This window comes from Vipera berus, assembly GCF_964194415.1.
Source record: "Vipera berus genome assembly, chromosome: Z".
Taxonomy (NCBI): domain Eukaryota; kingdom Metazoa; phylum Chordata; class Lepidosauria; order Squamata; family Viperidae; genus Vipera; species Vipera berus.
In genome coordinates this window covers 60,863,857-60,882,156 of record NC_138205.1, presented here as the reverse complement: position 1 = coordinate 60,882,156, position 18,300 = coordinate 60,863,857, and the positions used below count along the sequence as shown (strand labels likewise).

General features: G+C 38.9%; 1 protein-coding gene across 4 annotated transcripts in view; it reads right to left on the bottom strand.

Moving 5' to 3' along the window:
• Positions 1-18,300, bottom strand: part of GRB10 (growth factor receptor bound protein 10) — a 285,454-nt gene that overhangs the window by 73,452 nt on the left and 193,702 nt on the right. For all 4 annotated transcript variants that reach the window (XM_081345558.1, XM_081345556.1, XM_081345559.1 and 1 more), the window contains 2 exons: positions 16,739-16,880; positions 932-1,088 (listed from right to left, as the gene is read on the bottom strand). In XM_081345558.1, coding sequence (XP_081201684.1) covers positions 932-1,088; positions 16,739-16,880 — 299 coding nt within the window. The remainder of the gene's footprint in view (positions 1-931; positions 1,089-16,738; positions 16,881-18,300) is intronic.

Sequence of the window (18,300 nt, the reverse complement as noted above, 5' to 3'; positions counted from 1 at the left end):
CAATCGCAACAGAGATATATTGTGGAGTGGAGAAGATGGATTGATTATATCCAGAATAAATATGGGACTAAAAAGTTTCACTTAGCATTTGAATAAGTAGTGGATTTATATGATGTATAACTAGCTTGTAGTTATTTTATTAAGAGTTAAAGTGCGATAGAATTTAATATTTTGTTGTTGTTTGCATATCTTAGATTATGTTTGTTTGTATTTTTATACCCTGTATTTAGCTCTGGGAAGTCGGGGAGGGGGGACAGTTGGGGAGGTTTGGGGAGAGGGGAGGGGGATGGGAGGGGTTTTGTATTCAAAAATGTTCTGTAAAACTTTTCAATAAAAAAAATATTCAAGAAGCACAATCCTGGTGTCAGAGTAGTCTTAAGTGGACTTTAATAATGTGGTATGCTCAAACAACCAAGTTGTTTCCACTAATTATTTGTTTATGTGGAAATCTGACTCTGCTATATATTGAAATATAAGTCCATACTGCTGCAATATGTCCCCCCACAAAAGAAGTCATCAAGCATAATTGTATATATTACAATATGTGATCAAATTCCCATTAATGTCATGGAAGAAGTCAGATATACAATGCTTATTTCCACCTAAAAGATTGGCAGCATACAAATCCGAATATTTAACTGCATATATGTGCTCATAAAATGTGTTTGTTTGCTAGAACTGTCATGCATCAATATTATGTTGTAGCAGGTTTTTTTATTTATGAAACACGCATACATCTCCCAAGTTACTTAAATGCTTGTTAAATGTTTATATTTTTATTATATTTTTACTGGTAGGATTTTTTTTCAGATAATCAAATACAATTATAATAATTCATATAATAAACAGATTACCCCAACAAAGTATTCCATTTCATTATTATTGGAAATTCAGATATTTAACATAACTTCCTTTCTGTATTCCTTCATACCTAATCCTATGAGAGGATGATGCTCCACTAGGGCCCAGCTGTTGTCATCCACACAATGACTTTTGTAAACGAGCAACTGGCAGAGATCCCGAACTGTTGTATCTGCTAAAATCTCAACTACCTTGCAAGTCCCATCTTCACTAAAAACTTTTATATCCTGCAATAGAAAAAATGATAACACTTTATTGACAGCAGCATTGTATTCCAAAAAACATAAGAAAAAAAATGTACATAATTGACATTGGGCACATTTTGGGATATAATAATGAACCTCTACACCATGATACAATAAAATGCTGCCTCTTAGGCACCGTTCAGATTAAGTCTATTTGAACAATTTATCTGATTTTGGGGTCATAGGAAGGAAAGCTATAAAGAACACACATTACACCATACATACAATATATCTTTGCATCTTTTCTAGAAAACCAACAAGCTAGGAGTCTCAGAAAAAATGAGTTCTTACAACTATGTTAATATGAATATTAAGTATAATATGAGGGATTGAAACAATTGGCAGAAGTAGGGAGGGTGCAAGTTTAATCACATATTCTCCACTTCATGATTTTTTGCCTGGAATGTTTTAACACTCAAAAACATGAAATAAAAAATCATCAATTAAAACACAATTATCTTGATTAGTATTAAGTCTAATTTGGAACTGAAATTATTTAAAACAGTTACACGCACCAGTTACACTTCTTCCATGTTCGTATCACAAAATCCCATTCTTTCTTGCAACTAAATATACTGATAATTGACAAGAATAAAAATAGAATAAAAATAATTAAGATGAGATTGTAGTCTGCTGGCAACCTATGAATCTTCATTAAATGGGTCATTCCCATTTCCGATTAATATTGTTTTAATCAGTAATAATAATGTTAACCTGCAAAAAGTATCCCATTCACAAATTTAACCGCACATTAAGATTTAATATGGATTTAACCCTGTATTAATTTCATATTCTGATTTGGGGAAGGAGAGATGAAAAGAAAGCATTTTACCTCACCAATATGCACAAAGCAGCAGTCAGGAGAACAAGATGGCATTCTAAAATATAGATTTCTTGTTCAGAAAGATTGTTCTCTGCCTCTTCCAACCCTCTGAAATTCCAAGCTCAAGCAACTCAGGTTATTTCAATGGCTATTTCAGTGTCAGCAAGCCTGGTGGTGTGTGCACCATTTTCTGGAGGAAGCAGAACTTCCCTCAAAGGATTGCACACAATCTTTTAAACAGTGAATCAAACCACACTGTACAGACCAATCCTAGCCCTTTTTGTGACTGATGTAATCATTTCCACAGAACTCGCAAACATCCAAATTATGACTCCAGGAAGAATTTTCTTCCTTTATGACCACCCACGTGCATTTTAAAAAAAGAATAGCACCCAGTCCAGAAATCATTTGCCAGGATCACCAAAGTTTAAAAGAGCCAAAGTCTGTAGCCCAAACCTGACTGGCTCTTTGAACAGCTAGTCTGTTTGCCAAATCCCTCTCCATCCCTCTCCAGCTGATGTCATTTGTTTGCAAGTTAAGCCCTTGAACTTCTCCAAAGCTTTTAATGCTACTACTTTCTCTCTCACACACACACCTCAGGAAAGATTGTTCCTTCCCTCTTTGCTTTTCTGAAGCTTAATAATGGCTTTCAAAGAGAGCTGAGGAGCTATCATAAATTCAAAAGCTTCACCTGTCCTTTCCACTTGAACTCTTGTGTAATGCAGTATATTTAAGTAAGGGACCCCATGGTGCCCTATTAATGTAATGCCATTTCTCCACTCACTTTTGAATCAGCAGCACAGAGCAGCATGGGAAGGCATGATTAGGGAGGAGTTAAAATTTAAATGTGAAGGAAAAAAACATGATTCAAAGCTGGTGCATTCAGGAAATAACATCTGACAAGCACGATGAACCATCTCTTTCAGAAGGGGGGAGGGGAATTTCTATTAATGTAACTCTAAAAAGTGATCTAAAATTCCTACATATTTCAAAACAAAACAAAAAAATCCACACTAGCCTAGAAATAAAGGCAGACCTCAAAGTTTTGTGAATACGTTTTTAGCCTCTTTTTAAAACCAGGATCTTGGGGATTTTATTTTCCATAGTTTATAGGTAGAATATTTCATACGCAACTGGTTACAACCCAAGTAATAAAGGTTCAACTGCTTCAATGAAATACATGCATTATGTGTAGTCATTGCTGTGGGCAGCTAAATGACAAATGTGTTTCCTGAAAAATCTGTTCATTAGAAGCAGCACCAAACATCAGTAGCCTCCTTTTAGTCCCCTTCCTTCCCTTATGTGAATTCACTTCAGAAGGGTGACAATAAACTTAATACAGGGGGAAAAACCCAATATTTTATAGAACTTTAAAGTAACAAACAGATTATGTCATACATCTAGATAAAATCTAATAAAATCAACTGCTGGTCAAATTTTCCTTCATTAATTACATATGAATAAAGTTTTTCACCACAGGGAATCAGAGAGATGAAAAAGAGATTCCCAAAGTACAAAACATGCAATGTATTGGCCTTATCTGCTTAAATCACTTGTTTTATGTCTAACTGCTTGCTTAATGGCTGACCTACTTTTAAAATAATAGTAATAATAATAATAATAATAATAATAATAATAATGATGATGATGATGATGATGATGATGATGATGATGATGATGATGATGATGATGATGATGATGATGTTGGAAGGGACCTTAGAGGTCATCTAGTCCAACCCCCTGCTCAGGCAGGAAACCCTATACCATTTCAGACAAATGGCTGTCCATTCTCTTCTTAAAAACTTCCAGTGTTGGAGCATTCACCACCTCTGGAGGCAGGTTGTTCCACTGATTAATTGTTCTAACTGTCAGAAAGTTTCTCTTTAGTTCTAGATTGCTTCTCTCCTTGACTAGTTTCCATCTGTTGCTTCTTGTCCTGCATTCAGGTGCTTTGGAGAATAGCTTGATTCCCTCTTCTCCATGGCAGCCCCCTGAGATATTGGAACACTGCTATCATGTCACCCTTCGCCCTTCTCTTCATTAAACTAGACATACCCGATTCCAGCAACCGTTCCTTATATGTTTTAGCCTCCAGTCCCCTAATCATCTTTGTTGCTCTTCTCTATACTCCTTCTAGAGTCTCAACATCTTTTTTACATTATGGTGACCAAAACTGGATGCAGTATTCCAAGTGTGGCCTTACCAAGGCATTGTAAAGTGGTATTAACCTTCACATGATCTTGATTCTATTCCTCTGTTAATGCAGCCTAGCACTGTGTTGGCTTTTTTTGGCAGCTGCAGCACACTGCTGGCTCATATTTAAGTGATTGTCCACTAGGACTCTGAGATCCCTCTCACAGTTACTACTATAGAGCAAGGTACCACCTATACTATACCTGTGCATTTGGTTTTTCTTGCCTAAATGTAGAACATTACTTTTTCCACCACTGAATTTTATTTTGTTAGAAAGCGCCCAGTGTTCAAGTCTGTCCAGATCCTCCTATATCTTAAGCCTGTCTTCTGGAGTGTTGGCTATTCCTGCTAGCTTGGTGTCATCTGAAAATTTGATGAGTTCCCCATTTATCCCCTCATACAAATAGTTGATGAAGATGTTGAAGAGCACTGGGCCCAGAACAGAGCCCTGGGGCACCCCACTACATACTTTCCTCCAAGTAGATGTGGTTCCATTGAGGACCACACGCTGAGTATGGCTGGTCAGCCAGCTATGAATCCATCTGGTAGAAAGTCTGTCTAACCCACATTTTTCTATCTTATCAAGTAGAAGGTTGTGATTTACTTTATCAAATGCCTTATTGAAGTCCAAGTAAATTATATCCACAGCATTCCTCTGATTCACTAATTTTGTCACCTGGTCAAAGAATGCAATAAAATTTGTCTGGCATGATCTGTTTTTGACAAACCCATGTTGGCTTTTAGTAATAACTTTGTTTGCCTCTGGGTGCTCGCTGATTTGTTGTTTGATTATCTTTTCCAGAATCTTCCCAGGTATTGAGGTCAGGCTGATAGGTCTGTAATTTCCTGGATCCATTTTTACTCACAGACTTCCAGAACTCCCAAGTGGTGGTCAAGGTGAAGCCACATTAGTGGTGAAGTTCAAGGGGTTTACAGGCCCACTAGATGTTATTGTGGTGAAAGGCCAACACACAAGCCTCATAGGGCTAGATTGGTTTGATGCATTGGGCATCCAAGTAACCAGCATTCAATGGACACTGCCAAGAGTTTGCGGATGTTTTCAGTCCAAGCCTGGGAGAGTACAAGGGCCTTCCGATAGCTTTTAAGCTTGATCCCCTGGTAACGCCAATCCGGTGAAGCCCCGTCGAGTGCCTTTCACATAAAAGCCCAAAATCAATGCAGAGCTGGATAAGCTGGTCAGTCAGGGGGTATTGCAGCCCATAGACAGTGGGGTGTGGGAGACCTCCATCGTAATGCCACTCAAGGCCAACAGAGAAGTACGCATATGTGCTGACTATAAGTCCACCATTAATCAGGCACTTCAAAAGCATGCGTACTCAGTGCCAGTTGTCAGCCATATTTTGGTGTCCTTTCAGGGAGGCCACATGTTTGCTAAATTAGATTTAGCACAGGCCTATCAACATCTGCCAGTGGACAAGGCCACAACAGCCACCCAAACCATTGTTACAAATAGGGGGGCCTTCAAGGTCAAGCACCTACAGTGTGGCCCCAGGGATTTTTCAGGTAGTGATGGAACATATGCTCAAGGATATTCTGGGGGTCTGCCCCTATTTTGATGATGTACTAATTGCTGGGGAGTCTACAGAAGTCCTGGCTGAAAGATCTTGACAGACGAACAATGGGGTCCTATCCACAAAAATGAGTTTCAATGTGGAGGAAAGCAAAGTTTTACATTTAGGCAGGAAACATCAAAGTACTTTACTTAATCTTTAAGTAAAGATTAGGGGAGACCTGGCTCATAAACAGTAACTGTGAGAGAGACCTTGGAGTCCTAGTGGATGATCATTTGACTATGAGCCAGCAGTGTGCAGCAGCAGCAGCAGCCAAAAAAGCAAATACAATCCTGGGTTGTATAAACAGAGTCATAGAATCAAGATCATGTGAAGTATTAAGTACCGCTTTATAAAACCCTAGTGAGACCACACCTGGAATACTGCAACCAATTTTGGTCACCATACTACAAAAAAGGTGTTGAGACTTTGGAAAAAGTGCAGAGAAGAGCAACTAAGATGATCAAAGGCCTCGAAACTAAAACATATGAAGAACAGCTGCAGGACTTGGGTTCGGCTAGTCTAAAGAAAAGAAGAAATAGGGGTGACCTAATAGCAGTATTCCAATATTTGAGGGGCTGTCACAAACAACAGGGGGTCAAATTATTCTCCAAAGCACCAGAGGGCAGGACAAGAAACAATGGTTGGAAGCTGATCAAAGAGAGAAGCAACCTGAAATTAAGGAGAAACTTCCTAACAGTGACGACAATTAACCAGTGGAACAGCTTGCCCTCGGATGTTGTGGGCACTCCATCACTGGCCAGCACAGATTTGTTAAAAACAGATCATGCCAAACCATCTAATTTCATTCTTTGATAAAATGACTAAATTAGCAGACTGCCATTGACACAGTATACTAAGATTTCAGTAAGGCATATTACAAAGTAGACCATAACCTTCTTGATAAGCTGGAAAGAGGCAGAATAGACAACTAGTGTGCAGCAGCATCTAAAAAAGCGAATACAATCCTGAGTTCTATAAATAGAGGCATAGAATCAATATCACACAAAGTATTAGTATTGTTTTATAAAACCCTATAAAACACCTGGAATACTGCAACCAATTTTGGTCACCTTACTACAAAAAAGATATTGAGACTTTGGAAAAAATTCAGAGAAGAGCAACTAAGATAATCAAAGGCCTAGAGACTAAAACATATGAAGAACAACTGCAGGAATTGGGTATAAGGACCTGCCTCAACTAGATCTCACAAGGAAGCAGAACTCTTGAAACAGGCATGTTTGAAAAGGAACTTTTATTGAGAGTTAGTGATAGCAGGAAAGCAAAGCAAGGTCTGAGGATTTCACACGTGAATGGTTACATCAATATGCCCATTCAGGTCTCCTCCCCCCAGTGTCCAATCGTCCATTTGAAATCCAACCAATCCATAGGTAGTAGGTTTTTTTGAGAACCTAGTGATTTAGCACCATTCTCAAGATCTCTCAGTTTCGTTTCCCAATGGTCCTAGGCTCCATTGTCTGGAGATAAAACAGATGTTTTCAGATCACATTCCTTTCACACAGAGGGAGGGCAAAGCAAAGCAAGGCAATTACATTCCCCAACAGAATGGCAGGCCCCAAAAATGGCATAGGCACAAGCAATAAACTATACACAAATCCATTTGAGGGGTCCTGACATATGCCCTCCCCTTAAAAATGACAGATCCACCTGTAAAACAAAGAAAAAGAAGGGGGAAGAGACTTCTCCTCCTTGCTTGTAATTTTAACTTGCAGGTACTGATTATGGGCAATAAGGAGTAAGTGTTTGACAACTATTTAGATATTTGAAGTTTGTTAAAAGAACTCTCTTTAATGTGTTGCTGTAGGCTAAACATATTCAGATCTTGTAACCATTTTTCATAGGGTTTGGTTTCAGTTCCTTCTTGATAATCCCCTAAATTTGTGCCAATTTAGCAACTGTTTTGAACCATGATTCCCAAAAGAGACATGAGCCTATGTAGAGCTTTTTGTTTTTTAAAAATTCTCTTTCAGCTAAAGAAACACATTCCAGTTTTGTGTCATCTATATATCTTAAAAGCAACTCTTTAATTACATCATCCAATTACTGAATCATTGTTGAAAAGCACTAGACCCAGGGCATAATGCAGTACTCCATTCAGGACTTCTCTCAAAACTGAAGTGGAGCTATTAATAACAGGGAGGCCAGCAAATGAATGGAAAAGCTTGAAGAATATCATTGGCTACAGCATATGGCCTTCCCTTACTGAAGAGAATTGGCAACTAAGTAGATGATCTGAATGTGTTCTACTGTAGGTCTGAGAGGAGATTACAGTCAACTATTGCTACCCTCCCAATTTCAGATACATCAGTGATAGCCAAATCTGCTACACCTATCTCCATCGCTTCGAGCCCCTCATGTCTGGTGATCTTAGAAAAAGATGTGTGATGTCTATTTCATAAACCAGAGATCAGAAAAGCACCAAGCCCAGAAGGTGTACCTTATTGCTTGAAAACCTGTGCTGATCAACTGGCCACCATCTTCACCTGCATCTTTAAATCATTAAAGATCTGTGATGTTACTTCTTGATTCAAATACTCTATCATCCCAGTTCCCAAGAAACCCTCTATCAATGAACTGAATGAAGTTCTGAAGACTTTTGAAAAGTTAGTCCTGACCCACCTGAAAATCATCACTGCTGTTAGACCCCTTGCAATTTGTCTACTGCACAAATACATCAGCAAATGATGTTTTCAATATGGCACCGCACTACAGATTGCAACATCTTGAATCCCTAGCGACCTATGCAAGGATCCTTTTTGTAGACTTCAGCTCGGCATTCAAACATCATTCCAGAAATTCTTCACTGTAAACTGATCCAGTTAGCTGTGCCTGTCCATACTTGTAGGTGGATTGTAAGCTTTTTGATAGGAAGCAACAGGTGAAGCTAGGAAAAAATATCCACACTGAATATCTGAATAATTAGCACAGGTGCTCCTCAGGGCTATGTGCTCTCTCCATTACTCTTTTCTCTATATCCAATGACTGCATCTCTAAGGATCCCTCTATTAAAGTATGAAGTTTGCAGATGATACAACAGTCATTGGTCTCATTTGAGAAAGTGATGAGTCTGCATATAAAGCTGAATATCTGTCCCTGTGGTGTAGCTAGAATGATCTGGAACAGAACATGCTTAAAATTGTAGAGATGAGAGTGGATTTCAGAGGAGCCCTCCTATTTCACCACCACTTACTATAATGAACAACACAGTATCAACAGTAATCTTTCAAGTTTGGGGGTTCTATATAATCTCCCAGGATTTGAAATGGACTCAAAACATTAGAACCATCATTAAAAAGGCACAACAAACAATGTTCTTCTTGCATGAACTCAAAAAGTTTAGATTGTCCCAGGAGCTGTTGATACAGAGGAATTATTGAGTCTGTCATTTGTACTTCTGTAACAGTTTGGTTTCATACAGCAACCAAATAGGACAGGTATATACCTCAATGGATAGATAGGATTGCAACCAGCCTGCCTCCCATTGAGGACCAGTATAATTCAAGGGTCAGAAAGAAGGCTAAGAAAATATCTACAGATGTCTCATATCCTGGACATAAACTGTTTCGACTCCTCTCAGGATGCCAATACAGGGCATTGCATGCCAAAACAACTAGACACAGACAGTTTTTCCCCTCATGCCATCACTCTGCTGAACATATAATTCCCACAGTACTGTCTAATGTCTAAGTATATTTTCCCATATGGTATGGCTGTGTTATTATTATTATTATTATTATTATTGATCACAACACAGTCAGTCAAATGTTCAGACTGGATTTGGCATTTTTGTCTACCTATCGAGTCCTTACCAAGGACCTGGGATAGGCAGATGTGGATGTTGGATGGTACTACAGATATCATCGTAGAATGGAAGCAGGCCGCCTTTTGCAATTGACTAATGGCAAATTTGTCAATGACAATGGTGTTCAAGTGGTGCTCCAGTTGTTTTGGGATTGCACCCAAGGCACCTATTACTATTGGTACTACCCTTGCTTGCCTTTGCCACAGTCTTTCTATTTCTATTTCTATTTGTAGGTCTTTGTATTTTGTTATCTTCTCCAGTTTTTCTCGTCTATTCTGCTGTCTCCAGGCACTGCCACATCCACTATCCAGACTTTTTTTGTCTTTCTTATGGACAATTGTTAAGTCCAGGGTGTTATGTTGCAGGTGCTTGTCTGTTTGAACTCTGGAGTCCCAGAGCAGTTTAACTTTATCATTTTCTATGACTTTCTCTATTTTATGATCCCACCACTTCTTGCTTACAGGCAAATGATATTTCTTGCAGATCTTCCAATGTACCATTGTTGCTACTTTGTCATGCCGCTGCTTGCAGTCAGTCTGTGCGATCTTCTTGCAGCAGATTACCAGGTGGTCAACTGTTTCTTCAGCTTCTTTGTATAGGTGGCACTTACTGTCTGTTGCTGTCTTCTCAATTTTGACTTTGTATGCATTTGTCCTTAAGGCTTGGTCTTGTGCAGCCAGAATTAGTCCCTCGGTCTCTTTCTTCAACTTTCCTGCTCTTAGCCATTGCCAGGTCTTGTTATTATCTGCTTTCCCAGCTATTTTTTAATGTACAGGCTATGTACTGATTTATCTTCCCATGCCTCTGTTCTGTTCCTCATTTGGTCTTTCTTGTAGGCCAGCTTGGTCTCTCCAGTAGTCAGTAAGCCTTCCTGATATACTAATTTCAGTGCATCTTCATCATTGTCCTTCAGATATTCTTCCAAAGCCATTTTTTCTTCTTCAACCATCTGATGTACTTGCAGCATTCCACATCCACCTATTTGCCTTGGTAGATAAAGTATGTCAATGTCACTGTGTGGATGAAAGGCATGATTCACTGTTATTATTTTTCTGGTCTTCCTATCCATTGCTTTTAGTTTTGCTTGAGTCCAGTCCACTATTCCAGCTTTGTGTCTAATGACTGGAATTGCCCAGGTGTTGATTGATTTCAGGTACATTGAGTTTGGACTTTAAGATCTTCTTCACTCTCTTGATGTATACACTCTAATCTTTTTCTTGACTTCAGTGTGCTTGATGTTGTCAGCTTGAAGGATACCCAAGTATTTATAATAATCTTCCTTATCCAGACTTTTAATGTTATTTTCATGGGGCATCTTGATTCCTTCAGTTTTCACTATTTTTCCTTGTTTGAGAGTAAGTGTGGCACATTTGTCCAAGCCAAACTCCATTGCAATATCTTGGCTATATATACAGACAGTGTTCAGCAGCGATTCTATTTCAGATGATGTTTTTCCATACAGCTTCAGATCATCCATGTAAAGGAGGTGGGATAGTTTGGCAGATGTTTTTGATGTTTTATAGCCATGTCCTGAGTTATTCAGTATTGTTGACAGAGGAAACAGTGCAATAACAAATAGTAGTGGTGATAATGAATTTCCTTGAAATATTCCTCTCTTGATATTAACCTCTCCCAGTCTTTTCACCATTCACCTGCAACTGTGTCTTCCATTGTGCCATCAATCTTTGCAAAAAATTTCTGATGTTTCTACTGACTCCTGTTATTTCTAGGCACTTGATTATCCAGTCATGTGGCAGAGAGTCAAATGCCTTTTTGTAGTCAATCCATGCCACATTCGGGTTGGTCTTCCTTTTCTTGCAGTTTTCCAAGATCATTTTGTCTATTAGGAATTGATCTTTTGTTCCTCTGTTATTGGGGCGGTTCCTTTCTTTTCAGGTGGAAAGAGATTGTTTTCATCTAGATGCTGTTGTACTGCATCAGTTACCACACCAGTTAGCAATTTGAAAGTTGTTGGTAAGCAGGTAATTGGCCTGTAGTTGCCTGATGTTGCCCCTTCTGCTGGATTTTTCATTATTAGGTAGGTTTTCCCAGTTGTTAGCCAGTTTTCAATTTCTCCTCCTTGTAGTATATTGTTGAACTGCTTGGCAATGAGTGGGTATATAACAGTTAGATGTTTCAACCAAAACCCATGCAGTTCATCTTCACCTGGTGCTAACCAATTTTTGATCTTCCTTGCTCTTTTTTCTACCATTTTTGTTGTTATTACTAGTTCTTTCATTTCAACTTTTGTTTTATTGGCATCCACCCCTTTTAACCAAGCCGCATCCTTGTTGTGTTTCTTTGGGTTATTCCATATCTGCTTCCAGAACTTCACTGTTTCTTCCTTGACAGGTACTGATTGATTCATTGCAGTTTCTCCATTGATGGATTGGTAGAAACATTTCTGATTGGATTGAAATTGGAGGTTCTGCCTATAATTTGCAATTCGAGCTTCATATCTACTGATTTTCCTGGCTATAGCTGTTATTTGCTGCTTTATTATTTCCAGTGCTTCCTTGATCTTCCTTGTTTCTAAGTGGTATTTCTTGATTAGGTATTGTTTGCTCTTCTTGTTCTTCATTTTCTTTTCTTTCATCTGTTCTAGCTTGCTTGCATGTGATCTTAAATTGCTGATCTTATTTTCTAGCCTAACCTTCCATTTTTATGGTGCACTGTTTGTTTGTTTTTCTTTGTTGATTTTGCATCCCAGGTATTTAGTTATAACTGCAGCTGTGCTGTACATTAGTTGGTTTGTTTCTTGCAGTGAATTGGTGCTTATACTTGATATTGCAGTATTTGCATCTCTTAATGCTTGTGCTAGCTGTTTCTTTGGAACAAGCTTCCATGCAGGCAGCCTTATTCTGTTGTTTTTGTGCTGTTCTAGATGCTCAGTTATTCTTTGTTTCAATTCTTTTATTTCTTTAATTAGAGGGCTTTGTTCTTCCTGAGGAAGAGGTGCTTGGTTTCTAAATGAAAACAGTTGTATATCTCTGCTGGATTCCTTCACTGCTAACTCCCCCTGGCTTGCCTCTACATTCTGAATTACTTCTGGCAAGGCTTTGATTTCTTTGCCCTGGGTAAACCTTTGCAGTCCATCCAATTCTGTTTCTGTGAATACTTTATTTCATATTATAAATCAGCATTGATCTGCTAGTCTCTGTTCTGTTATTTCTGATTCTGGATGTTCTTTCCAGAACTGGTGCATTCATTTTAGATATCCTCTTCTTGTTGGACTTGATCTGTAATAACAGATCATTATTTCTTTGTTTTTAATCATTGTGTATTTGCGACAGATAAACACTTTTCTTCCAATAGTTCTACAGCTGCTGGCCCTGGTTGCTCAGCCAACAGTCCTGAGTCCTGTAACCCATTTTTCACCAGCTATCCAGGAACTCCAACATCTAGCATGACATCCGAGCTGGTATGGCATTCTGAAATTTACATCTCACCATATTTTTATGGGAGAGACACTCTTTGTCTGACTCCTCTGATGAGACCTGTCCAGAATGGTTGAACCTCTGGCATAGCTCTCATCTTCCTCAGAGTACACAAGCTCCACAACCACATCAAGGTAGTGCCTCACTGGGGGGGACGATAATGATGATGATGATGATTATAAAACTTTTATTCATAAAACATGAAACTCAGTCAACTGAATACTCAAATTGACTGGCATTAATGGTTGACATGGGTTGCTGCCAGCATCCTAGGTATCAACCAGTATCTCCTTAAAATGTAAGATGTTCCGAGTAGCACAGTTTTTTGTAGCTTTGCTGGAGTTATTGCAGGAATCTGCAATTTCTTGATTTATTTTGTAAAGTTTTTGGACATAGTTCCCAGTGCCCCGATGACAATGGGTATCACTGTTACCCATTTCATCCATAATCACGCAGTTTCAATGGCCAGGTCACGGTATTTCGTAATTTTTCCCCAGTTCTTTTTCCTCAACTCTGGCATCTCCTGGTACAGTGATATCAATCAGCTGTATGCTTTGGTTCTCTACAACTGTGATATCTGGCGTGTTGTGTTCCAAATGGCAATCTGTCTGTATTCGGAAGTCCCACAAAATCTTCACCCTCTCATTCTCACCAACTTTTTCCACCCTATGTTCCCATGACTTTTCGGACATAGGCAAGTCATATTTTTTACACAATGCCCAGTGGATTAGTTTAGCAACTCGGTCATGTCTAGTTTTGTAATCAGTTTGTGCGATTTTGCTGCACTCACATATTAAATGTGAAACAGTTTCAGCTTTGTTGTTGCAAAGTCAGTAATTTGGATTGTCAGTAGGTTTTTGTATCTTCGCTTTGATGGCATTAGTTTGTAGTGCTTGTTCTTGAGCAACCAGTATTAAGCCTTCTGTTTCTTTCTTGATGGTTCCCATCTTAAGCCATGCCCATGTCAAGTTGTTATCACATTTTCTTTCAATGTTTTTCAAATGTTGTCCATGCAAAGCTTTGGTTTTCCATCTATTTAATCTATCATCCAGCCATTTTTCCTTATATTCTGCCTTTGTTTCTGTTATTTTGATAATGCTCTCTGTTTTCACAGCCTGCAGCAATTTTTCTGTACTTTGATTCAGTCATTCAGACTTCTTTTTTCTTATCATCATCATCATCATCATCATCATCATCATCATCATCATCATCATCATCATCATCATCATTATTATTATTATTATTATTATTATTATTATTATTATTATTATTATTATTATTATTATTATTATTATTCCTTGTGTTTCTAATCACACTTGGCCAAATAAACTTCTTCTCTTCTCCTCATTCTTATTCTCATTCTGCAGAAAAAAACTGCAGAACAAAAAATTGAAACTGCAGTAAAAATTCTATCCTATGCTAGCCTAGCCTAGCCTATTCTCTAACAGCAGCAGCAGCAGCTATTATTTGTTTGTTTGTTTATATTCTTCCTTCATTGCTTTTTGTAAATAATGCATGATGAACATATCTAATACTCCTTCCTCCTATTTTCCCCACAACAACCACTCTGTGAAATGTGTTGGGCTGAGAGTGGGTGACTGGCCTAAGGTCACCCAGGTGGCTTTCATAGCTAAGGTAGGACTAGAATTCGGAGTCTCCCAGCTTCTAAATCATATTTTTATTATTTCTGAGAGATTATGAAGAGTATGAGAGTTAGTTTGGTTGAGTAATTAAGAGATCAGGCCACCCAGAGATCTAGCCCTCCTTAAGCATAGAGTCAATTGTCACCTTAGGCTAGTCACTTTCTTTGAGCCCTAAGAAGGAGACAATGGCAAAGTACTTGTGACATACTTTGCCAATAAAACTTCAGGGAGTTATCTAGACAGCCTCTAAGAGTTGGATATAACTGAATGGAAAGGGGGAAATGAATAAACCATTATTTTCAAAGTCCAACCATGTATACATTGAGATTGGCTGAGCCTTCATTCATGCCCCCCTCCAGATGGCAGCTTTCCTAGACAGCTTCTTCCGTTAACCACAGCAAAGGAGCCTCACCAGCCAGCTCCAATCATTCCTATCTGCCATGGCCAAATAGCCCAGAGAGACCCCACTCCTGGCCTGAAGCATCTGGGAAATGCTGGGTCTAGCTACCGCTCACCAGAGGCACAGCAATGTTGGACTTTTGGGAAAGCGGAGATCAATAATCTGTTCTCCTGACTCTGACAAGCCTTGAAGGGACCAAGGAATCTCACAGCCACAACTTGAGGTTGCTGACAACACACTGGCTTTGATTCAAGGTGAAGAGACACAAAGGGGCTCCTATTCATTCCCCCTCCCCATTCACCCCATCTAGATCTCAAGGGAGGCAACACTCAACAAGTGGCACAAGTTACCCTTGCAAAGACTCACTGCCCACTGCCCCTGGAAAATGCCTGCCCCAATCATTGGCACAGGAGCACCAAGCCCAAGGAATCTCACAGCTGCAATTCAAGGCTACTGACAGCACACTGGCTTTGATGCAAGGCAAAGAGATGCAAAGAATTCCTCCCTCCCATTCATTCCATCTAGATCTCAGGGGAGGTGAGTGCTGCAGGTGGCCTAGAGGGGGCTGCACAGCTACTCTTACAAACACCCCTGCCCTTGGAAAATGCTGTCCCAAACATTGTCCCAAGGGCCACCAACCCTATCAGCTTGACAAATTGGGCTCTAGCTCAGTAAGCAAGATCAAGGTCTTGACGCTGGCCAAACTGGAAGCCGGCCATGATGCTGGCTATGCTATCTCCTCAAAATCATCTGTGCTGGATTGATAGAGCTCAAGGTGGCCCATGTCAGAGGATGGTTGGGGTGGGCTTGTCCACTGCTCCCTATTGTGTCTTGCCTGGACCCTATTGGCCAGGGACAAGTGTCCCTCTGTGAATCAGCCGGGATGAAGGTTCAGGGGACCAGTGGTGAGCGATGAGTGGCAGAGGAAAAACACCAGCAGAGGGCCAACTGATGATAAATGGCCTGCGGTGAAGTGGGAGACTGCAAAGATCTATATGTCAGAAATGTATATATTTTAGGGCAGTCTTTCTCAATTTTGGGAACTTTAAGAAGTGTGATAATTCTCTATTGTGCTATGTTTTTTCAAAAAGAATTTATCCAATCTAGTAGAAAACCAGCATGATATGACACATTCCTAGGACACATTTTTAGGGGACCCAGACATTTTTTTCTATCAACAGATGGAGGAGAATTTTGAGAAGGAATTGGGTTGCATGCTAAAAACAAGACAAATATTCATGCTTATTTTAAAGTGCTGGTCAAGATATATAGGTCTTCAATGCTTATAGCAGAAGAGGGGGAAAAATAACAAAATCTCTGCCCACTCATTTCACTGGTACTTATCCAACAGGAGACAGGGATTTGGGGGAGGCAAAAGCTTGCATAATTCCTGTTTTAATACTGCATATTTACAAGAGTAATTTCCATAAGGTAATCAAGTGTTTCGAAAGAGAGTTCTTTATTAGGCATTTGAGTGCTATTGCCCATTAGAATTGAAAGCACTGGACTGAAAAGTCCAGTTCTGGTTGCACTCTGATTTTGGCAGTTCATTATGGATATAAAACCAATTCAGAAGGAACAAATTTCTTCACATCATAATCCTGAGCAATAGCAATTATATTGCATGGAGTTATACTAAGGTCCTTATGCTAAAAAATAAGACACCCTTTGATCAACTACAGCAAGAAATATCAATGTTAAAAACCAGTCACTTTCAAAAATGCAAAGAAAGACTCACTCACTTGCTTATTTATAGGTTGACTCTGGGGTAGAGATCCTGGTGCCAACACAGGTGAATTTGTGGGGCTGCAAAGTTCAGGGAAAGGATTTGGAATGGCAGGCAAAGAGGATGTTCTGAATTGTTGTTCTTCCTCCTGCAGACGTCTATAGTCAAATCAAATCATTATTATGATCAAAGTTCAATATAAGGAGAGTAGGACATAGTCAATTAAAATAACATTAAAAATACAGGTAGTCCTCGACTTACAACAGTTGACCATTCAAAATTGCACAGCACTGAAAAAGGTGACTAATGATCGTTTTTCACTTACAACTACTGCAGCATCCCCATTGTCACATGATCAAAATTCAGATGCTTGGCAAATGACTCATATTTATGATGATTGCAGTGTCCCAAGGCCATGTGATCACCTTTTGTGACCTTCTGACAAGCAAAGTCAATGGGGGAGCTAGATTCACTTAACTTATGTGTTATTAACTTAACAACTGCAGTGATTCACTTAACAAGGGTGGCAAGAAAGGTCGTACAATGCGGCAAAATTCAGTTAACAACTGTCTCACTTAGCAACAGAAATTTTGGGTTCAATTATGGTCATAAGTTAAGGACTACCTGTACATCAGTGTAACTATAAAAAGCTAAAAAATACAAAATAAAAAGTATATATAAAACAAAGGTCTAAAAGAAATTTAAAGTGTTCTATAGAACATATTATAGACATTTTCAAATGGTACTCTGATTAGGCTAGTTAACATTGGTTAAATTGGGACAAAATAAAAGCCATGGTTAAAGGGGCATTTCCCAAGATGGTGTGCTGAACAGCAGGGGAATCTATTTCTCCTGCTGATAAACAGCTGGTTATGTTACCAAAGCATGTTCTTTTTCAGCCTGCTCCATAGATCTGAACGGGAGCAGTTAGGAATAATCCAATAAGATCTTGGATGACCTTAGATCCACTTGGGAAGAAGAATCTTAAAGGTTGCATACCCAATAGGAGCGGCTTTGAGAGTCAGACCTTTCCATCTTTCTGCTCAGCTGCTCATTTTTTTAAAGTACACCTTGGTTTTAAATGCATGTTTTGAATTTTCCTTTTTATCTTGATCTTTTAAAAGTTAATTAACTGGTTCTATGCTGATTTTCTCTAACTCCTTATTGGATTCCAATGTGAATTCTTCAATCTTTTCTCATTGTTTTACTCTGCTGTTCTGAATTATTTTTGCTTTCTCTATATGGAAGTCGACTGAGATTTCCTGGTAGTGAAAAGTGACCTGTTTGGATTTACATTCACATTACATGATCTTAATTCTTGTAATTTTTGATGGATCTTTTTTATTTATTTTTATCCTTCTTTATTGTGAGAAATATTATCTCAACATTATCTGTGGCTACTTTATTTAACTCCCCTGTACTTGAAAGGCACTGTTTATGTCTGATTGTGAATGTCCAGTTACAGGATTAATGCAAACAATGCACCAACTTAAAGATAAAGCTGTCTGGGAAGCCTTAGGAAAAAATGCTTTTAAAGTTCAAACTGAAAACTTTGGTAAAAAGTTTGATAAAATAACA